Genomic DNA, 22,538 nt, shown 5'->3' on the forward strand with positions numbered 1-22,538 from the left:
TGACTGCATACCCATTATGAACTGTTCTACTGGGTACTTGTCTATGCAGTGCATGGCCAACTATTCTTTTAAACTTGAGCCAGATTTCCTCTACATGCTCATGACGTGTGCTGAAAGTTTCAAGCTCCTTATTGAGAAATGACACTATTGACTTTTTATGTAGTTTGCTGAACATATATATCTTTCTGCTTGTTTTAGTTGTACTTCATAGTTTGGTAATCATTGTTGCTACAACCATGTAATGGTCACTGATATCAGTTCCAGAGTGGACATCTCTCAAAGAGGTCAGGTCTATTGGTTGCCATTAGATCCTATATATCCATCATGAGTGGGGTTTCTATCTGTTCAAGGTAGTTTTCAGAGAAGGCATTTAGTAAAGTTTCACATGATGTCTCATTGCGCCCACTGCTAACAGAACTGTAATTTTCCCAAGTAATTGTTGGATGGTTAAAGTCTCCACCGATGATGACAGTATGACTGGGAAACTGATGTACAAGTGAATTAGGTTTTCTCTGAAGTTTTCAGTTCCTTCAGGAGATGAGGACATTGTTATCAGGAGAAAGAAAACTGGCATTCTACAGATCGGAGCATGGAATGTCGGACCCCTTAATCAGGCAGGTAGGTCAGAAAATTTAGAAAGGGAAATGGATAGGTTAAATTTAGATGTAGTGGGAATTAGTGAAGTCTGGTAGCAGGAGGAACAAGACTTTCGGTCAGGTGAATACAGGGTTATAAATACTAAATCAAATATGGGTAATGCAGGTATAGGTTTACTAATGAACAAAAAAAAAAAAAAAATAATAATAGGAGTGTGGGTAAGCTACTACAAACAACATAGTGAACACATTATTGTGGCCAAAATAAAGATGAAGCCCACGCCTACTACAGTAGTACAAGTTTATATGCCATCTAGCCCTGCAGATGATGAAGAAATTGATGAAATGTATGATGAGATAAAAGAAATTTTCCAGGTAGTGTAGGGAGACGAAAATTTAATAGTCATGGGTGACTGGAATTCGAGAGCAGGGAAAGGGAGAGAAGGAAACATAGTAGGTGAATATGGATGGGGGATAAGAAATGAAAGAGAAAGACGTCTGGTAGAATTTTGCACAGAGCATAACTTAATCATAGCTAACACTTGGTTCAAGAATCATAAACGAAGGTTGTATACATGGAAGGATCCTGGAGATACTGGAAGGTTTCAGATAGATTATATAATGTTAAGACAGAGATTTATGAACCAGGTTTTAAATTGTAAGACATTTCAAGGGGCAGATGTGGACTCTGACCACAATCTGTGGTTATGAACTGTAGATTAAAACTGCAAAAAGGTGGGAATTTAAGGAGATAGGACCTGGATAAACTGACTAAAACAGAGGTTGTACAGAGTTTCCGGGAGAGCATAAGGGAACAATTGACAGGAATGGGGGAAAGAAATACAGTAGAAGAAGAATGGGTAGCTATGAGGGATGAAGTAGTGAAGGCAGCAGAGGATCAAGTAGGTAAAAAGATGAGGGCTAGTAGAAATTCTTGGGTAACAGAAGAAATTTTGAATTGAATTGATGAAAGGAGAAAATATGAGAATGCAGTAAATGAAGCAGGCAAAAAGGAATACAAATGTCCCAAAAATGAGATCGACAGGAAGTGCAAAATGGCTAACCAGGGATGGCTAGAGGACAAATATAAGGCTGTAGAGTTTTATCTCACTGGGGGTAAGATATATACTGCCTACAGGAAAATTACACAGACCTTTGGAGAAAGAGAACCACTTGCATGAATATCAAGAGCTCAGATGGAAACCCAGTTCTAAGCAACGAAGGGAAAGCAGAAAGGTGGAAGGAGTATATAGAGGGTCTATACTAGGGCGATGTACTTGAGGACAATATTATGAAAATAGAAGAGGATGTAGATGAAGGTGAAATGGGAGATATGATACTGCGTAAAGAGTTTGACAGAGCACCTAAAGACCTGAGTCGAAACAAGGCCCCGGGAGTAGACAACATTCCATTAGAACTACTGACGGCCTTGGGAGAGCCAGTCCTGACAAAACTCTACCATCTGGTGAGCAAGATGTATGAGACAGGCGAAATAACCTTAGACTTCAAGAAGAATATAATAATTCCAGTCCCAAAGAAAGCAGGTGTTGACAGATGTGAAAATTACCGAACTATCAGTTTAATAAGTCGCAGCTGCAAAATACTAACACAAATTCTTTACAGACGAATGGAAAAACTGGTAGAAGCCGACCTCAGGGAAGATCAGTTTGGATTCCGTAGAAATATTGGAACACGTGAGGCAATACTGACCTTAAGACTTATCTTAGAAAATAGATTAAGGAAAGGCGAACCTACATTTCTAGCATTTGTGGACTTAGAAAAAGCTTTCGACAATTTTGACTGGAATACTCTCTTTCAAATTCTAAAGGTGGCAGGGGTAAAGTACAGGGAGCGAAAGGCTATTTACAATTTGTACAGAAACCAGATGGCAGACATAAGAGTCGAGGGGCACGAAAGGGAAGCAGTGGTTGGGAAGGGAGTGAGAAAGGGTTGTTTTTATGTTATTCAATCTGTATATTGAGCAAGCAGTAAAGGAAACAAAAGAAAAATTTGGAGTAGGTATTAAAATCCATGGAGAAGAAATGAAAACTGAGATTCGCTGATGACATTGTAATTCTGTCAGAGACAGCAAGGGACTTGGAAGAACAGTTGAACGGAATGGACAGTGTCTTGAGAGGAGGATATAAGATGAACATCAACAAAAGCAAAACGAGGATAATGGAATGTAGTCGAATTAAACCAGGTGATGCTGAGGGAATTAGATTAGGAAATGAGACTCTTAAAGTAGTAAATGAGTTTTGCTATTTGGGGCAAAATAACTGATGATGGTTGAAGTAGAGAGGATATAAAATGTTGACTGGCAGTGGCAAGGAAAGCGTTTCTGAAGAAGAGACATTTGTTAACATCGAGTATAGATTTAAGTGTCAGGAAGTTATTTCTGAAAGTATTTGTATGGAGTGTTGCCACGTATGGAAGTGAAACATGGACGATAAATAGTTTGGACAAGAAGAGAACAGAAGCTTTCGAAATGTGGTGCTACAGAAGAATGCTGAAGATTAGATGCGTAGATCACATAACTAATGAGGAGATATTGAATAGAATTGGGGAGAAGAGGAGTTTCTGGCACAACTTGACAAGAAGAAGGTACTGGTTGGTAGGACATGTTCTGAGGCATCAAGGGTTCACAAATGTAGCATTAGAGGCAGCGTGGAGGGTAAAAATCATAGAGGGAGTCAAAGAGATGAATACACTGAGCAGATTCAGAAGGATGTAGGTTGCAGTAAGTACTGGGAGATGAAGAAGCTTGCACAGGATAGAGTAGCATGGAGATCTGCGTCAAACCAGTCTCAGGACTGAAGACCACAACAACAACAGCAGCAACAGCAGCAGCAGATGAGAGGTAGCGATAGAAGGGTCAGATTATTGTTTTATGGCCACCCCTGATACTGAGTCTTGCCCAAACAATCTCACATGCAGCTTCAATTTCTGTCTCAGTGTATTTGAGTTTTTTGTCTACTGTGAGAAATACACTGCCTCCATTTTCCATTTGCCTACCCTTTCAATATATATTTCAGTTTTCCCCAAAAATCTCATTGCTCATTTCAACCAGCTTTCTGTACCTAGTATTATGTGAACTTCACTGCTTTTCACGAGCACCTCAAACTCTGGCACTGTGTTGCAAATTATTTGGTAGTTTACCATTAGGATTTTAATACTCTCACCTGTGGGAGGCATTTCTTCCAATCTTACATTGATGCTTCTGGGTTTCCTACAGCTGTTACATGGATTGAATGGAGAGTTGGCTAATCTAAAAATTCCTTCTGTGTGCACCACGTACAGTCAGCTACCTGAGTAGCAGCTTCTGATGTGTAGTACGCACTGGACCTTTTAGGGGGGGACCCTAGAGTTCTCAACCCTATGGCACAACTCCAGGGAGTCGCAGCCTAGCTTGTCACAGAACTTTTGAAGTCTCTGGTTCAGTCCTTCTACTCGACCGAGAACCAAAAGGCCACAATCAGTTCTGGGGAAAATGCTTCAAATTGTGAACTTCATTGAAACTCCACTCGCAAGGCTGGTCTTGTCAACCTTCTCTGCCAGTCACTGGAATGACCCAGGAAGGACTTCAGAGGTCAGACGACAGACCTAATTTGTTCCAATATGTGCCACAGTTTTCAGTTGGTTACACCCTGTTCCCTCAGTGGCTGCCGGAATAGCCTCTTCACTATGTTGAATGAGGCCCCCAGGCATACACACTGAGTGCACCTGGTATCCTTTCCTGTCCCTTTCTGCCAATTCCCTAAGGGGCACAACCATTCGCCGTGTGTTCAGTTTGATAATGATTAATAGACCCCTACCCTGCCTCCTCCTGACACCGTACAAAACTGGTTTCCCAAAAGCAGGTGTAGTGAGTCCCACTGGGCCAGTTTTTGTGAAAGGCAGCACCTCCAACTTTGTTGGTTAATGGGATCGGTACAATGCCCTGAGTCCTCCCAGGTCCCCATCCATCCCTGGAGAGGATGCCTAGATCTACCTTTGACAAGACACACACAGTCAAGTGGAAGGGTAATGACAGACCCTGTACTATTTGCAGAAGAGACAGGATCCACAGGAGAGGATAGTATTTGTACCCCTCATGCAGGTATCACACATACACTACTCTCAGGATCTCTACAAACACACTGACTTGTAGCATCTGACAATTGTTTGACAGTAGTCGGGGTGACTTCCAGCTGCTTATGAATGTCAGCCAACTCGTCCCGTGTTTGAGAACAGCATTCACAGTGGGGCTGCATTTTGGCTGATGCAATGTATTACAAGGAAGTGATCGAAGGACTTAAAATTAAACCTGCTGATTATCTTTTAAGCTGTTGAACTAAAAGTTGCTAATTCCCTATAAGAATTGAAGCAGATACACAAAAGGACATTTCTATTAAGGCAACACAAAAACCTGTGGTAAAAATTGTGTTTACTAAAACATTTTGATGTTAATTATAGTTGTTGACAAACTCAAAAACAGAGTTAACTTGAAATAAATGCAGATAATATATAGAGCTACCCTTCTTTAACAGAAAACTAGATGCAACACAAAATGTTAGTTAAAAAATCTGCTACAGTAATTAATGTGTGACTGTCTGATCATGAGCGTGAATTCCACACACAAAGGTGTCTGTACCAGATTAGACTTATAGAGGAAATAGACAAAATTTGAAGAAGAGCAGCATGTTTTGTTACAGGTTCATTTAAAAAGTGTGAAAGTGTCATGGAGACGCTCAGGCAACACCAGTGCCAGAGGCTGTGTGTCCTCCTGCAGCTCTGTGTTTCTTGCTATTAAAGTTCCGAGAATTTACATTCCCAGAAGAGTCAGCAAATAAATTGCATCCTCCTACTACATATATTTCAAGAGAAGATCTTAGAGGTAAAATAAGAGATTAAAGCTATATATGCATCTGACATTTGGCAACAACCCAAAAGTCATGAAAGTTTCATTGTGCCCAATGTGTGAAAAATACTTTGTGAACACTATAAAATAAAAGGATGATTTAATCTTATCCATAATAGCCAGTGCAGCAAATTGATATCATTCAAGAAATTTATCATGGCTGTGAACCCTGTAGCAGACAGTCTTAGACAGTAACTGACGGTAAGAGTGAAGATAGATTCCCAACACTATAGGTGAAAGGGCAGATAAAATAAATAACAAAGTGTCATAATAGTACGCCAAAAAATTGTACAAGTGTCACAGTGAAAAATTGTCCTGTAATCTGAAGAACTGTTTTTTGAGAATTTTACAGGCATGTGTGATTAAAATCAATGTCAGTGATGAAGGCAAATGTTGTTGTATGCAAAATACTGTGTCATTTAGTGCTTCAGTGCAATTTTCCTGCATTTTAAAAGCAAGGAAACTCATTGTAATTGGTTTAAGAGTGATACATGTTGTAGAGATTTTTTGAAAAAACATGTGGTTATTTAATTTTCGGTGTTTGATCAACAATAGAATTATTCAATGTGTGGATGTTATATGATATTTTTTTTTTTTTTTAACTTCCTGGTGCACACTTAACACTTCTTTTTTTTCCTGCTACTGTGACTAAAGGATTGGAGGACTACCAGTGTCAATTGTGTGGGATGGTCATGGCCAATATGTAGCAGTACTATTCAAGGAAAGCAGGCACATTGCTGTCTTCAAAAGTAAACTGAAACCAGTTTTTCAGCTGACACCATGGTATGTACATTTTTCCTTCAAGGTTAAACACAAATGCATTGGCAGTAATTGATTTTCAATATCTTTGCTGGAGCATTCGTCTTTCCTTTCCCTGTTTTATTTTTTTAGCATGTGCAGTTTAGTATTAAATCTGGTAGGTAATTATGTGAATGTGCCCATCAAACAGATCTTAACTCATTTTCTCCAATTAAAACTCTGTCTTTAATCCTTCTCCTATCAGTTCTATAACCTATTTACATTGCTGTTTTATGTATTTGCTTTGCTAGCATAACTTTTGATTTCCTTTGTGTCTTCTTCAGGAAATGTTTAATAGTATATAATGTTGTAACATTTTTCTACTTGGATACAAATGGCAAACATGTTTCAAGATTCTTGAGGCAAGAGTTAACATACAAAGTGAGTTGCGAGAGTACATCAAGATGCATGCATTTGCTGTTACATTAAGTATTACTTATCAATTATTTCACCTCTGGCCAATTTTGTTTGTGTGAAATGTGCCGAGTTGCACCATAGTTTAGAAGTCCATGTTGAACTGTACGCCAACTTATAAGTGGCAGTGGAAGTCACTTTGGAAGTCAAAGGAAGGGAACAGCAGACTATCTCCAACAGGACCATGCCTAATAAAGCTCTTTTTTTTGGGGGGGGGGGCTGCTTATGATTGCTGTAATCTGATGCTGGTCTGTAGATCCATTGCCTGGAAGACAAGAGTCCAAAAAAATGTCAGGATCATTATCTTGTGTCCTGGAAATTACAATGGCATGACTATAAAATTCTCATATCAGTGAAGTAGCAGAGCCCAGGACTTTTCAGAAGTAGGTTGCAATTATACATGTCCAGGAAAGATGAACTGGACAACACATCATAGACCCAGTTCACAGTGGGACCATAGTAACTTCACGGAGCATGAGGGACTTGGACCACATTTTAAGAGATTCCAAATTTCCTATGACTGTCAAGTACTGTTCCTTATATTTACTCAGTGAGCAAAGTCTGCTGCAGTCCCTACTAACTGTGTACCACAGATCACTGTTGAAATCATTATACTGTAATCAAATCATGAATACTCCTTTTATAATCAAATCGCAATAACTTGTCAAGATTCTCAACTTTTTAATTGTGAATCCATCATCTGCACACTATCCCACAAAGACTGATTTGCCCAGCTCACTGTAGTTTGTATGGCACCTATGTTTAATACCAGAGAATACTGCTTCCATTTTTCATTTGAATACATAAATTCAGTGGGGGGGGGGGGGGGGAGAGACTTAGTACCTTGAATAAAACACTTGAAGACATGTATATATGTACACTTAAGTTTTTTGATAAAAATTGGATCATCTTATTTTAGTATAATAGTAATTTCAGATTCGTAAAGTATCCGGAGGCTACAGGTGTCTTAGGTTTCTTTGAGACCTTCACACAGCTAGCAATGTGTAATAATCGCTGACTTCTTCCTCCCCACCCCCCACCCCACCCCACCCCACCCCGCCACCCTCTATTTCTCTCGTAAATTTTGCAGTTAAAATGTTCCTAATTGCAAAGGAAGAATAATCGTGTTACTGCTATCTTATGGGTTTCCTTTAATTTACATCTGTGATCGCAAACTTTTTGTTAACAAATCACCAGTTTCGGTTTGTAATGACCATCATCAGATCTGTTTTATAAAAACAAAGTCCTAATGTACTGCAGCCATAGGGGCATTGTCAAATGTTAAATGCAAAATCACACCAGCATCGTCAGATATATATAAATAACATCATATGCACGAGTCATGTTGTCAGCAGCACTACTGGTTAAATGCAAAATCAGCACCAGCATCGTCAAATATATATAAATAACATCATACACACTGGTTTTGAACAGTAGTGCTACTGACAACATGACCCATGCATATGATGTTTTTTATATATATTTGATGATGCTGGTGCTGATTTTGCATTTAACATTTGACGATGCCACTATGGCTGCAGTACATTAGGACTTTGTTTTTATAAAACAGATCTGATGATGGTCATTATAGACCGAAACCGGTAATTTGTTAACAAGAAGTTCGTAACCATAGATGTAAATTAAAGGAAACTTGTTGTATATATGGGTCACTGTTTTATTCACGACAATATCGCAGCTTGTTATTGCTATCTGTCTACATATAAATTAACAGTACTACATTAATAATTTCCTATTTTCATGTAGAATGGAATATACAGGATGTAACTAAATTCTCTTTGTAGATTTTGGGAACTTGCAGTGGGAACCAAGTTTAGTACTGGAACTCATGTCTGGAAAAGTACTGTTTTCTTGCTAGATGTAAAATATCACAACACATGTTGCTCTCTTGACTCCTGCTGCTTGTCATCTGGATCCACTAACAGGTAGGGCTTGATGTAGTGATGATCAATGTCAACAGAGATATGGTTACTCTGTACCATGTTTTGGTACACACAATCACAAGTTCCTGGTCTTCCAACATCTACCACAGCCATAACCCGAGCCGTCCTTCAATGCCACAGGGGACTCATAAATCAAGGATTTTATGCGATAACGTGGGTAGTAGTCTAGTGGGTTCAAGCTCGGAGAACATCCATGCCAAGCAATTGGAGCATTGTGACCTATTCACTGTTGCCCATATTGTTGGTCCACGTGATGTAAGACTACATGTGAAAAAACGAGGTTGTGTGCCATCGTACTGGAACCATGTATTTTGTCACACACATGCACTGACACATCTTCCAAAAGCCCATGCAGCACGTTGTTATGGAATTGCAAGTGCGTAGCACCCATGAGATGTGGTGGGATATGGTATGGCGCAATCACACGTCCATCTAGGAACTGCCCAAATGTTCAGACTGTATTGTTCCCAAGAGAGCACACAGCGTGCAGGTTTTCATCAGTCCACACATGACTGTTGTGGGAAATGAGAACTCTTCCCTGCTGAACTTGGCTTCAACTGTGAAAAGTAATCACTATGGGAAGTCGGGCTTCATCCAAGTGATTTCATGACACAAAATCCTGTGGCTGCAATGCCTGTACCTTCAAGGTGGGAGGGGGGGGGGGGGGGGGTTAAGCTGCTGCTCATGCAAATCACATTTTCATGATACACATTCAGTCTACCTGCAATGTTTGTGGTACTCGTCATTGTGTTCTCTTCTACTGCATGGGATGCAGCATCTTTAAATTCAGTGTTTGGAGCCAACGTGGAGCACCACAGTCGACCCTGCTGATGGTGAATGTACCGGTCTCTGAGGCCCACTGGTACACTGTAACAAAGAGGGAATGCAAAGGTATCTGATGGTGTGTAAAATGTTCCACATACAATTTGATGAGAAACCTTTCCATTGCACCAAGCTTCACCATACAATAACATCTAGTCGGTGTATTATGAAAACATGTAGTTCACTGTTATCACCAGAAACACACTAAAAATGAAATGTATGTACAGCTTACATTCTGTATTGTAGTCACTGATTACTAAAATGTACAGTTGTTAATTATGAACAAAGACCTCAGCCGCAACAGCAGGTACAGACCTCTACCAGCAGATCACAAACTCTGAATGGTATGTAAACAAACATGTAGTGGGTGTGGGGCATCAGGTCATTGGTGAATGACATATATAATACCCTAGTCAGTTGCAACGAAAATGCAGAAGTTTTGAACATGTGTTGTGGCATATTGTGTGTAGTGGGAAAATTGTGCTTTTCCAGATATGAGTTCCTAAGCTAAACTTAATCATTTTGGTCCTCACTACAGATCCTTATCATCTGTAAAGAGAATTTAGTTATACCCAGCGTTTGCACCTTTTTTGTGATGAATTAGAGTATCTCTTGCTTGAAATACTACTTCTTAATATATTTTCTGTTGAGCACTATCTGCTGATTCTTTGTTTATATACTCAATAAGAACTATTAGGTAAACTACATTCCAGATGGGACATAAAACGATAAGCCTTGACTTCATTTTTGGGACCATAACGAAAATAGCATTTAATCTTGTTTCCTTGTATAAGAGTCAGTCAGTGAGACAATTGAAAACAAAGTAACTAATATTTCAAAAGTAATCACTATAACTGTTAATGCATTTATGCCACTGTGAGACAAGATGGTCAATGCCTTCATGGAAAAATGTTTGTGGTTGCCTACAGAACCCTGATTGTACCCAGAAATGCATCTCTTCATCCGAAGCAAATTGACACCCGTGATCTCTCTCTTCAGGGCTAGAAATTATATGGGGAGAGATTGGGACTGTATGGAGGATGTGTAAGGGCTTTCCACTGAAACTTTTGACAACATGGGAGCAGTCATGAAGTTGAGTAAGAGTAGAAAGGGTATAGTTATCAAATGTAGCAGGAAATAACTCTCCCTCCCTCCCTCCTTCCCTCCCTCCCTCCTCCCCCCTTCCCCCGACCAATCTGCCTGCCTGCCTATCTACCTATTACGCTTATTAACTATAGGGAAGGTGTTCGTTAGCTAAAGCTATTACGAAGTATAAGACTACAACAGTTAGAGGATCAAAATATTTATTAAGTAAAAGGAAGCAAAATATTTCTGCTTTAGTGAGATGTGCTGGATATATTATACGAAACGCTTTTGTATGCACAGGATGAAACACTATAGTGCTGAATCCTCAGATAATAATGACAGTGTTTTTAAAAGGTTTATTTACGTTTATACAGTTCATTAGATGTGCCAGTACTTGGTATTAGAAATGCACCTGCAATCAAGTTCTGTGATCAACTAACATGTAATGTGCCAGCTGTAGACATGAGTTTTGAGATGTCTGACTCGTCCTCATTTCTTCGTTTAGAGAAGGCAACCGTAAATCTTCCACAAAAATTATGTTCGAAATGGATAAGGAATTGTTCGAATTTGTTACTTCTTGATATCACTATGGGCCACCAGCCATAGAAGTATGTGTCTCTGCAACTCGGAAACAGGACTGACACACAAAAAATGTAGTCTTCACTATGATACAGCTTCTTAAAATAGTGGCTTCAATTCCGTCATGCAAAGCCTTTTATCTAAAATTTAAAAAACCTGGAGTCTTCTTAATGTGGGTCACATAAAACCAGTATAGTCCCAAAAGCTGCAGTTTCTGGAAAACAAAATGCCTTCACTATTATATTAATCATTAAATGTTCTCTCTGGTATCAATAACTGTTTATTTCATGTGGCTCTAGATTATCATAAGTGGACGATTCATCTTCTGAATTTAAAATAAATGTCTTCAATTAATGTGAGTGTTCCTGTAATACAGTTCTGCTTATCTTCAGTCACAACTTAAATATGAACCATAGTCAGAGATATTAATACTCATAGAAGTTCATCCATACGTAATGTAATTGCATTGATTAAAATGACCACTTCACACAGTGTACCTAGTAATTACTGAAAAGTCTTTCGAGATTACATAGCTATCAATGAAGTCTATGAATATAATAGAAGGAAACATTCCACTTGGGAAAAATATATCTAAAAACAAAGATGATGTGACTTACCAAACGAAAGCACTGCCAGGTTGATAGACACACAAAATTCAAGCTTTTGCAATCAACGGTTGCTTCATCAGGAAAGAGGGAAGGAGAGGGAAAGACGAAAGGATGTGGGTTTTAAGGGAGAGGGTAAGGAGTCATTCCAACCACGGGAGCGGAAAGACTTACCTTAGGGGGAAAAAAGGACAGGTAGGCACACACACACACACACACACACACAAGCAGACATTTGTAAAGGCAAAGAGTTTGGGCAGAGATGTCAGTGGAGGCGGAAGTACAGAGGCAAAGATGTTGTTGAAAGACAGGTGAGGAATGAGCGGCAGCAAATTCAAATTAGCGGAGATTGAGGCCTGGCGGAACGAGAAGAGAGGATATACTGAATGGCAAGTTCCCATCTCCGGAGTTCTGACAGGTTGGTGTTAGTGGGAAGTATCCAGATAACCTGGACGGTGTAACACTGTGCCAAGATGTGCTGGCCGTGCACCAAGGCATGTTTAGCCACAGGGTGATCCTCATTACCAACAAATACTGTCTGCCTGTGTCCATTCATGCGAATGGACAGTTTGTTGCTGGTCATTCCCACATAGAAAGCTTCACAGTGTAGGCAGGTCAGTTGGTAAATCACGTGGGTGCTTTCACACGTGGCTCTGCCTTTGATCGTGTACACCTTCTGGGTTACAGGACTGGAGTAGGTGGTGGTGGGAGGGTGCATGGGACCGGTTTTACACCAGGGGCGGTTACAAGGGTAGGAGCCAGAGGGTAGGTAAGGTGGTTTGGGGATTTCATAGGGATGAACTAAGAGGTTACGGAGGTTAGGTGGACAGCAGAAGGACACTCTTGGTGGAGTGGGGAGGATTTCATGAAGGATGGATCTCATTTCAGGGCAGGATTTGAGGAAGTCGTATCCATGCTGGAGAGCCACGAAGACCTAGGCTGTAGGGAAGGGACCGTTTGATGTGGAATGGGTGGCAGCTGTCATAATGGAGGTACTGTTGCTTGTTGGTGGGTTTGATGTGGGCGGACGTGTGAAGCTGGTCATTGGACAGATGGAGTCATCGTCAAGGAAAGTGGCATGGGATTTGGAGTAGGACCAGGTGAATCTGATGGAACCAAAGGAGTTGAGGTTGGAGAGGAAATTCTGGAGTTCTTCTTCACTGTGAGTCCAGATCATAAAGATGTCATCAATAAATCTGTACCAAACTTTGGGTTGGCAGGCCTGGGTAACCAAGAAGGCTTCCTCTAAGCGACCCATGAATAGGTTGGCGTACGAGGGGGCCATCCTGGTACCCATGGCTGTTCCCTTTAATTGTTGGTATGTCTGGCCTTCGAAAGTGAAGAAGTTGTGGGTCAGGATGAAGCTGGCTAAGGTAATAAGGAAAGAGGTTTTAGGTAGGGTGGCAGGTGATCGGCGTGAAAGGAAGTGCCCCATCGCAGCAAGGCCCTGGACGTGCGGAATATTTGTGTATAAGGAAGTGGCATCAATGGTTACAAGGATGGTTTCCGGGGGTAACAGATTGGGTAAGGATTCCAGGCGTTCGAGAAAGTGGTTGGTGTATTTGATGAAGGATGTGAGGCTGCATGTAATGGGTTGAAGGTGTTGATCTATGTAGGCAGAGATACATTCTGTAGGGGCTTGGTAACCAGCTACAATGTGGCGGCCAGGATGATTGGGTTTGTGAATTTTAGGTAGAAGGTAGGGGTGCGGGGTGTTGGTGGGGTCAGGAGGTTGATGGCGTCAGGTGAAAGGTTTTGTAGGGGGCCTAAGGTTCTGAGGATTCCTTGAAGCTCTGCCTGGACATCAGGAATGGGATTACCTTGGCAAACTTTGTATGTCGTGTTGTCTGAAAGCTGACACAGTCCCTCAGCCACATACTCCCGATGATCAAGTACCACGGTCGTGGAACCCTTGTCCGCCTGAAGAATGATGATGGATCAGTCAGCCTTCAGATCACGGATAGCCTGGGCTTCAGCAGTAGTGATGTTGGGAGTAGGATTAAGGTTTTTTAAGGAGGATTGAGAGGCAAGGCTGGAAGTCAGAAATTCCTGGAAGGTTTGGAGAGGGTGATTTTGAGGAAGAGGAGATGGGTCCCACTGTGACGGAGGAAGGAACTGTTCCAGGCAGAGTTCAATTTGGAAAGTGTCTTGGGGAGTTGGATCATTTTTCTTCGTGGCAAAGCCCTGAAATGAGATCCATCCTTCATGAAATCCTCCCCACTCCACCAAGAGTGTCTTTCCGCCGTCCACCTAACCTTCGTAACCTCTTAGTTCATCCCTATGAAATCCCCAAACCACCTTACCTACCCTCTGGCTCCTACCCTTGTAACCGCCCCCGGTGTAAAACCGGTCCCATGCACCCTCCCACCACCACCTACTCCAGTCCTGTAACCCAGAAGGTGTACATGATCAAAGGCAGAGCCACGTGTGAAAGCACCCACGTGATTTACCAACTGACCTGCCTACACTGTGAAGCTTTCTATGTGGGAATGACCAGCAACAAACTGTCCATTCGCATGAATGGACACAGGCAGACAGTATTTGTTGGTAATGAGGATCACCCTGTGGCTAAACATGCCTTGGTGCACGGCCAGCACATCTTGGCACAGTGTTACACCGTCCGGGTTATCTGGATACTTCCCACTAACACCAACCTGCCAGAACTCCGGAGATGGGAACTTGCCCTTCAGTATATCCTCTCTTCTCGTTATCCACCAGGCCTCAACCTCCTCTAATTTCAAGTTTCTGCCACTCATACCTCACCTGTCTTTCAACAACATCTTTGCCTCTGTACTTCCGCCTCAACTGACATCTCTGCCCAAACTCTTTGCCTTTACAAATGTGTGTGTGTGTGTGTGTGTGTGTGTGTGTGTGTGTGTGTGTGTGTGTGTGCGTGTGTGTGTGTGCGTGCGTGCGTGCGTGCGTGCGTGCGCGCGCACGCGCGAGTGTATACCTGTCCTTTTTTCCCCCTAAGGTAAGTCTTTCCGCTCCCGGGATTGGAATGACTCCTTACCCTCTCCGTTAAAACCCACATCCTTTCATCTTTCCCTCTCCTTCCCTCTTTCCTGATGAAGCAACTGTTGGTTGCAAAAGCTTGAATTTTGTGTGTATGTTTGTGTTTGTTTGTGTGTGTATCAACCTGGCAGCGCTTTCGTTTGGTAAGTCACATCATCTTTGTTTTTAGATATATCAATGAAGTCTGTTATTTGTAATATTGAGTTAACACTTCCCAGAAATACTGATTCATAATGTAATTGCAAGAGGACACATTGTGAACAGACTCGTGAAATTGCAGTGTCACGAGTTATTTCAATCTTCTTAATTGTTTCACCATATAATTCACAGTTTAAGCATAGTGTATGATTCCACATTACAGTTAAAAACTCATCACCTTCATTTTCAAATATACTCTTTCTAGTCAGAGATGATATTACTACAGTGTGTAAACTTTTAGATGGCAGACCTCTCCCCAGTCCTGAATCGGTAGAAGTCGGTAAACGTCGGGAGGCTTCGGTAGGCTGCCAACATTACGTAGCTGACTGTGTTGTACAAGGTAGCCATTGTCGTCTGCTTCGTTCTTGTTTTGCGCTGTACTTTTCTGCATGTTTTTATTGTGCAGTTGTGCTAAACATTATCAAAATGAGTGAAGAGGCAGTTGCTGGCCCATCTCGGGAGTCGCCAACAACCCCTACCGGTAGGCCTACGGTTAGAAGGAAACCAGTAGTTTCATTGCAATCGGATGAATGGTTTGTGAGCGCATAGTAGACAAACATACATACATTCACTTTTATATATATAGATTTTAATGTACACGACGATTTCAGTTTTGTTTACGATCAACATTCAAAGCGAGTTTTACTTCTAAGCCTTTCATCTGCTTTCGTGTAAGCATGGCGTGCAATTTGTAGTGCCAGCACTGCAACTGGTAGGCGTGCCTTGTCTCCCCCCTTCCCCAACGGCTCCTCTCCCCTTCCCTTGCCAGCCAATGCTTGCTTCCTCCTCTCCCCGCACTCCCCTCACAACTCTGCCGTCTTACAGTTAACACACTGTATGTGTATCAATCACTGTATCCCATTTTTATATTGATGACATACATTCTACTTTTCTGAATCTCGAATTATCTTCTATATTGAATTAACTTCCAGTGAATTAGAAAAGTTAACCTCTACTGAATATCCATTTTCAAATTGCTGAACTTTCCAGTTTAGGTCCTGATAACTTCATAATACTCTTCAGAAATCATTTGAAGTGCTTTACTTCATTAACAGTATAAAGTGACACAGACTGAATGAAACACACACATTTTTATATTAACAGTCTGAACTTCTCTACAAAGTGGTTGCAACATCATTTATTTCAACATTTTAACAATGTAATAAAAATGTCGGCAAATCTTCCAAGGCATCCTCCCATCAGCTGGATTTCAAAAGGACTGTCACTGGCAGGGTCATGATAGCAGCACACCTTCGGAATATCTTGCCACCCCCATAGTTGTCACAAGAAACAAAACAAAACAAATACACTTTTATTAGGTAAAACATGAAAACAGCTACAACTGCAACTAACATTAATAACCTACCTGATAGTGCACAGTGGAAATAACCACTTAGGGTTTCACGGCTCTTTTTGAAACACTACATACTGTTTAGTGCATGTATGGCATATATTTTATTCAACGTAATGTGAGGTACATTCCATACTACTTTGGGGGAGGGGGGAACAGAATAGATTTATTGAATTGTCAGATAACATATATTAGGAGATGGATACTTAATGAAGGTATAAAAAAGACAAAACAGATTCAAATTGGAAAAAAAAAGAAAAATCATTGTTGACAGATGTGCATGATCTTAGATGAAAAGGTATGCAGTTTACAGTTAATTCTACTTTTAGAAATAATTTTTATTGCTGATATCAGTTTCATTGTGTTGCACATATCAAAGGAAAGTATCTTCATAGATATTTTTCTTCCTTTTTATAAAATTTTATCATGTATGAAATGATGATGGTTGTTATTCTTTTACAGTAAACTATTTGTGCATCAGGAAAAAATGCTTAACACTTACTGTTGTGTTACTTTTTATCCAGATCCTTCAAAAATATGTCACTGAAACCTTGAAATAATTTTCTCTCTTTTCAGTTGCTTCATCAGTGGAATTTCTGATGAAATGCCAAATGCTATATGTTTCCAAAACAACTATGAGGAAGGTGCTTTACTGACAATTGTAAGTACTTGCACCATTTCATTTGAAGTTAACTTAGATATATAGTCATGTTGTTACAGATTCTGATGTGTAATGAAATCTGCCTCCCCTCAACCTTCAGATTGATGCTCAGTATCTCCTCACATGGTGGTAATGCAAAATACACCCTTCATATGAGAGGTGTTGGAAGTAAAAGGTACAGAACACGACTATAGGTATAATTGAAGTCTTCATTCAAAAGTAATGACCAGAGGCCTGAACACAAGTATCCCACTGTTTCACAAGTCAAAAGATTCCCAGTTCCTAGAGTCATTGTGGCCGTTACAGGAGCCAGTCCTCCACTGTATCCTTCAGTTCATCTTCATCCAAGTTGAAGCACTTACCTTTGGGATGCATGGAAGTTGGAAGACAGTCCAGGCCCTTTGCCTTTGATGGACTTTTGTAGGCTACAGAATATGTCACAGTATATGTCACTGTTAATGGTTTTTCTGTCCTTGAGGAAATTGACGAGTATCGGACCTTGGATGTCGAAAAAGTTTGTGAATATCACCTTGCCTGCTGGTGGTACAGCTTTGAACTTTTTAGGGGGAGGTGATGACACTACATTCATGTCTCTGGATGTCACTACATTATTCCAATGAGGCATATGCAAATTTCAACCAGTTTGGTTGTTACAACATTTCGTACCTTTTCATTTGAACACTCCTTATATTTTCAAATGTGTAAAACAATCAATTCTGAATAAAGAGTTAATTCTCTTTTTACCAATCCATTGTTGTAATTAAGACACACTTTTCACAAAGTATAGCAAATAAAAGGGTTTTGCATTGAAGAATTAAACATGTGATGTATGTCTTTAGTAACGGCTACATTTATTTTGCCGTGCTTATCAGGTGTAAGATATTCATTGACTTCTGATGTATATAGTGATTTGCTCTTCAGAAAATATTTTCTAGCAAATTATTAAGTCTTGGCATTATAACCTCCTCACATCCATACACCTATAGAAATGTGGCTCTGTGCGACTCTCTTCTAAGATTCATAAAATTTATCTGGTTATTACAATTACATGCGTATTTGAAGCATGTTTAATGACAAAGTTTTTAAATTGTTCCATTATCATCAATTTTAAGCAACAATTAATAATGTGGTTTTGTTTCACAGGCATGGTCAACAGGACGAATTCAATACTTCCCATTTATCAACTCAAGTGCAGGAACCAAGGATGCAATGAATGTAACACATTTTTCAGGACATCTTGATTCTACATCGTTCCATACTCCAACAATTCACAACCTTTCAACATTCCGTAATGCTTCATTTGCCTCTTTTTGATTGAGATTTTAAATCAGTTAATAAACTGGGAAGTTATTTATTTACACCTTTGTTGGAGGTGGTGCGCAGTGAAATTTGTTGACCAATGCAAGTTTTCCAAAACCTGTGCTTGGACAATTTGGCATAGATATGTAATTGTTTTACTTGTACTTCTACACCACTCTTGCACATTATTTCAGTTTTGTACATTACTGCTTAATTTCTTGTAACAGAGAGAGCCAGTTTATCAAGCCAGTATTGGAGAATTGACTTCTTTCAGATAACAGAAAGTCTGAAAAATTGTACAGAATTCATATTTTAATTTGTGGGTATCTCAAGTTACTTTGATATACCATTCATAAATAAAAGAAATATTACAAATGGAACAGAAAGAATCCCCACTCATCCAAAGTATTTCACTGTAATGAAAAATTCTCAGAGTGTGGAAATAAATTTTATTAAATTACAGGTTGGAAGAGCTTGGGACACTAGAGGATTACTAGTGAGAGATCATAGCTCACTGTGTTTGCTTTGTGACCACGTTGGAAAAAGAAATAGATTGCTATTAAAGTAGGTTTCAGAGGATAGTGAATTTCTTAAAGGTAATTGAAAAAAACTTGAGTTTTACTGTTGAAAGAAATATTAGGCCAACATAAATGATTTTTGTACCTACTTAAGCATGAACATTGTATAAATCTACAAAATTAATAATCCTTTCTTGGATTACAACCATTAACTAATGATTGTATTTGAACAATTTAAGGAGTATAAAATTTTACCATAATTTGTAAAGAAATGTAATACTGTTGGCAGTTGTGCTACATTTATAGTAGAGTTGTATTACAATCCAAATGATGACTTTTTAAAAATGTTTATTCACCAGACAATGTACTTTGGTTACTTTATACACAGTTACTTTGGTTGGCTCTGTATTCATCCTGTAATGTAGAGCAGGGTTATTTGGTCAGTTGACTAAACAATTTTAAAAACAGCAAAATCAGAGTAGACTTCAGTCACAACTATTTTGTGCTTCATGAAAATGAATTTCCATGTAGAACTTTTTTTCCATATGAAGCACAAAGAAACAATATTGTGACATCTATTCACTACTGATGTGAAAGAAAAATTGGTTTCTGGTTAAGCTATGCTCATGCAAAAGTCTTTGCAAACTTCCTCTTTCATGTAAAATATCAATTGTGAAATGCCAAATTGAATGTAACTTTTATCAGATGTTCTTAAAGGAAACAATCAAGTTCAGTGTCATTTTGTATCACGAGAGAAGACCAATATTTTGTTGTAAATATATTCTTGAAATCATTTTTATTATACTGAATTTTGTAGTCTCTAAAACAACATGTCCTCTTCAGACTGCTGCTACCATGTCTTCATTAAACAAAACAGCATATAAGTATGTGCAAGTCGCATGCATGTATCAAACTGTAGCCTAGTCAAGAAGATGTAGCCTTTGCTAGTTTCATTCTGTCTGTACCACAAAATAGTTGTTCTGAGCATTACATGCAGTTGATGAGATGTAATGTACATGCAGCACTGTAGAGCATCTAGGAAAGTTTAGGCTTTTGGGTATGGAAAGCAAAATGTCAAAGCTGGTTGAGTGAAAAGCTTTGCTGAAGTGTATAATACTCACCTCTTGTATTATTTTAGCTAGTTTCTGGGTTTCCATCACTATCAGTATAGTGATCGTGGATGAACTTTAACAAGAGACTAGTGCTCACACAGTAAGTTATTCATGAGTAACTTTTCAGCAAGTCGATCTTTGTATTTTAAAGCCCAGGATAGTGATGAAAGAACACAAATAGTTCAGTAGCCTGAACATTCATTGGCAGATTTCTTCGGTGGTAATGACCTTATTTTATTGCTTTTAGGAGGACCCTGTGGTCAGGGAGCAGTAAAATATGTATTGTATTTTAAGACCAACAGCAAGAAGGCGGTAAACATAACAATTTCCACTGCTGCAATGCCCTGCAACTGCTGAAGAAATGTGTGTGTGTGTTAGATTTCTCACCTTGTTGATAGGCATTGGAGTTGTGAATAAACAACTGGTTTTCACGTTTATGCTTTCATCGCCAAGGAAGGTCATGACTGAGGTGGAGTCCTTGTTTAGTTCATTGGTTAGGATGAGAGTGAAGTTCTATTATAGATTTTGTTTTGCCTGTTTCCAGATCACTTACAATTACAAATTACTATTGGACAATGATTTTATGACAATTCTCAGCTGCCATTTGAGGTTATATTAGTTTTGCTTTTCTCACAGACCAGCTAATGGTTGTGGGTCTGATGTGGGTGGAATATGCTGGTTGGGTGGCATTGGTGTGTGTTATATCTGTAACATACTTCAGGTTATCTGTGAGCCAGTCATGCTGCAAACCCTTACTAACACACTTGAATGATGAGGCCGATGATAAAAGAGTTTAAACTGTCAACAAAAAATTTTTCCTTTTTCAATTGCAGCCCATATCTTTACTAGGGTGATCCCCCATCTGTGTCTGCTCCATTTATATACTTTCGTTACTGCATCACGTGTCCGCAATGCCACCAGGTGCATCCAACGTTATGGTGGGCAGTGGTCATAATGTTTTGGCTTATCAGTATATTTTTCAAGTATAAATTGGTCTAGATTTTTATTTAACAAAGTGAGACTAATAATTGCCTTTAACAGTGTATGTACTTCTCTGATACAGCTCTGGTTAATTATGCTGAGGACAATAAACAAATGACAGCTTTTCCATTCTGTTTCATATAACTAACTCAGGGCCTTAAATTCAATTAACTACTCCCATTATTGTTATTGCTATTATTATTATTATTATTATTATTATTACTATTATTATTATCATTATTATTATTATTAGTAGTAGTAGTAGTAGTAGTAGTATAGTGGTGGTGGTGGTGGTGGTGGTGGTTGCTGTTGCTGATGTTGTTTTTATTTATTTACAAGTCAAGTTCTGTAGGAGCAAATCTCCAAGGTCATGAAATTACAGTATAGAAGTAATAATAGATAAATATTCATGAACCTGAAAAAAGTCAATCCATAACTTTAAGTAAATGCAATCAGCAATACAATAAGAATCAGCTTAATTTTTCAAGGAACTCCTCGACAGAATAGGAGTGGCCCATGAGGAAACTCTTCAATTTTTATTTGAAAGTGCGTGGATTACTGCTGAGATTTTTTAATTCAAGTGGTAGCTTATTGAAAATGGATGCAGCAGTATACGAGGTGTGTCTAGAAAAAAACCGGACTAGTACTGGTGAAACAATAAAACGAATGCAATAAGGCTGAAAGTCACGTGGCCTGTCACGTGACTCTCGCTCCGCCTACTGCTCGAGTTTCATCTGCCTCCTGCACTCAGTCTGCCCGTGGCGTCTGTTTTAAGTAGTTGACGTTTTGTCTGTGCGTCGGAAAATGTTGAGTGTACAGAAAGAACAGCGTGTTAACATCAAATTTTGTTTCAAACTAGGAAAATCTGCAAGTGAAACGTTTGTAATGTTATAACAAGAGTACGGCGATGATTGTTTATCGCGAACACAAGTGTTTGAGTGGTTTAAATGATTTAAAGATGGCCGCGAAGACACCAGTGATGACACTCGCACTGGCAGACCATTGTCAGCAAAAACTGATGCAAACATTGAAAAAATCGGTAAACTTGTTCGACAAGATCGCCGTTTAGCAATCTGCTCTGCTCTTGCAGATTTTCCTAGTTTGAAACAAAATTTGATGTTAACACGCTGTTCTTTCTGCACACTCAACATTTTCCGACGCACAGACAAAACGTCAACTACTTAAAACAGACGCCACGGGCAGACTGAGTGCAGGAGGCAGATGAAACTCGAGCAGTAGGCGGAGCGAGAGTCACGTGACAGGCCACGCGACTTTCAGCCTTATTGCATTCGTTTTATTGTTTCACCAGTACTAGTCCGGTTTTTTTCTAGCCACACCTCGTACTGCACACCTTTTTGCACAAGAGTTAAGGAAGTCCTATCCAAATGCAGGTTTGATTTCTGCCAAGTACTAACTGAGTGAAAGCTGCTTATTCTTCGGAATAAGCTAATATTGTTAACAGGAAATGACAATAAGGAGTATATACATTCAGAGGCCAGTGTCAAAATACCCAGACTCGTGGACAGGGGTCGACAAGAGGTTCGTGAACTTACACCACTTATTGTCCAAACTGCCCGTTTCTGAGCCAAAAATATCCTTTTAGAATGGGAAGAGTTACCCCAAAATATAATACCATACGACA

The 22,538-nt window shown here is 39.6% G+C and overlaps 1 protein-coding gene across 4 annotated transcripts in view; it reads left to right on the plus strand.

The window, feature by feature from the left end:
• The window catches only part of LOC126234603 (aladin-like), an 80,736-nt gene extending 61,146 nt beyond the window's left edge, over positions 1-19,590 (plus strand). For 3 of the 4 annotated variants that reach the window (XM_049943327.1, XM_049943323.1, XM_049943325.1), the window contains exons 8-10: positions 6,151-6,279; positions 16,902-16,986; positions 18,130-19,589. In XM_049943327.1, coding sequence (XP_049799284.1) covers positions 6,151-6,279; positions 16,902-16,986; positions 18,130-18,300 — 385 coding nt within the window. In that variant the 3' untranslated portion in view covers positions 18,301-19,589. Of the gene's footprint in view, positions 1-6,150; positions 6,280-16,901; positions 16,987-18,129 lie in introns of all 4 variants that reach the window. The other variant, XM_049943324.1, reaches the window with a different exon arrangement.
• The last annotated feature ends 2,948 nt before the right edge of the window (positions 19,591-22,538 follow it).

Source organism: Schistocerca nitens, chromosome 2, assembly GCF_023898315.1.
Source record: "Schistocerca nitens isolate TAMUIC-IGC-003100 chromosome 2, iqSchNite1.1, whole genome shotgun sequence".
Taxonomy (NCBI): Eukaryota; Metazoa; Arthropoda; class Insecta; order Orthoptera; family Acrididae; genus Schistocerca; species Schistocerca nitens.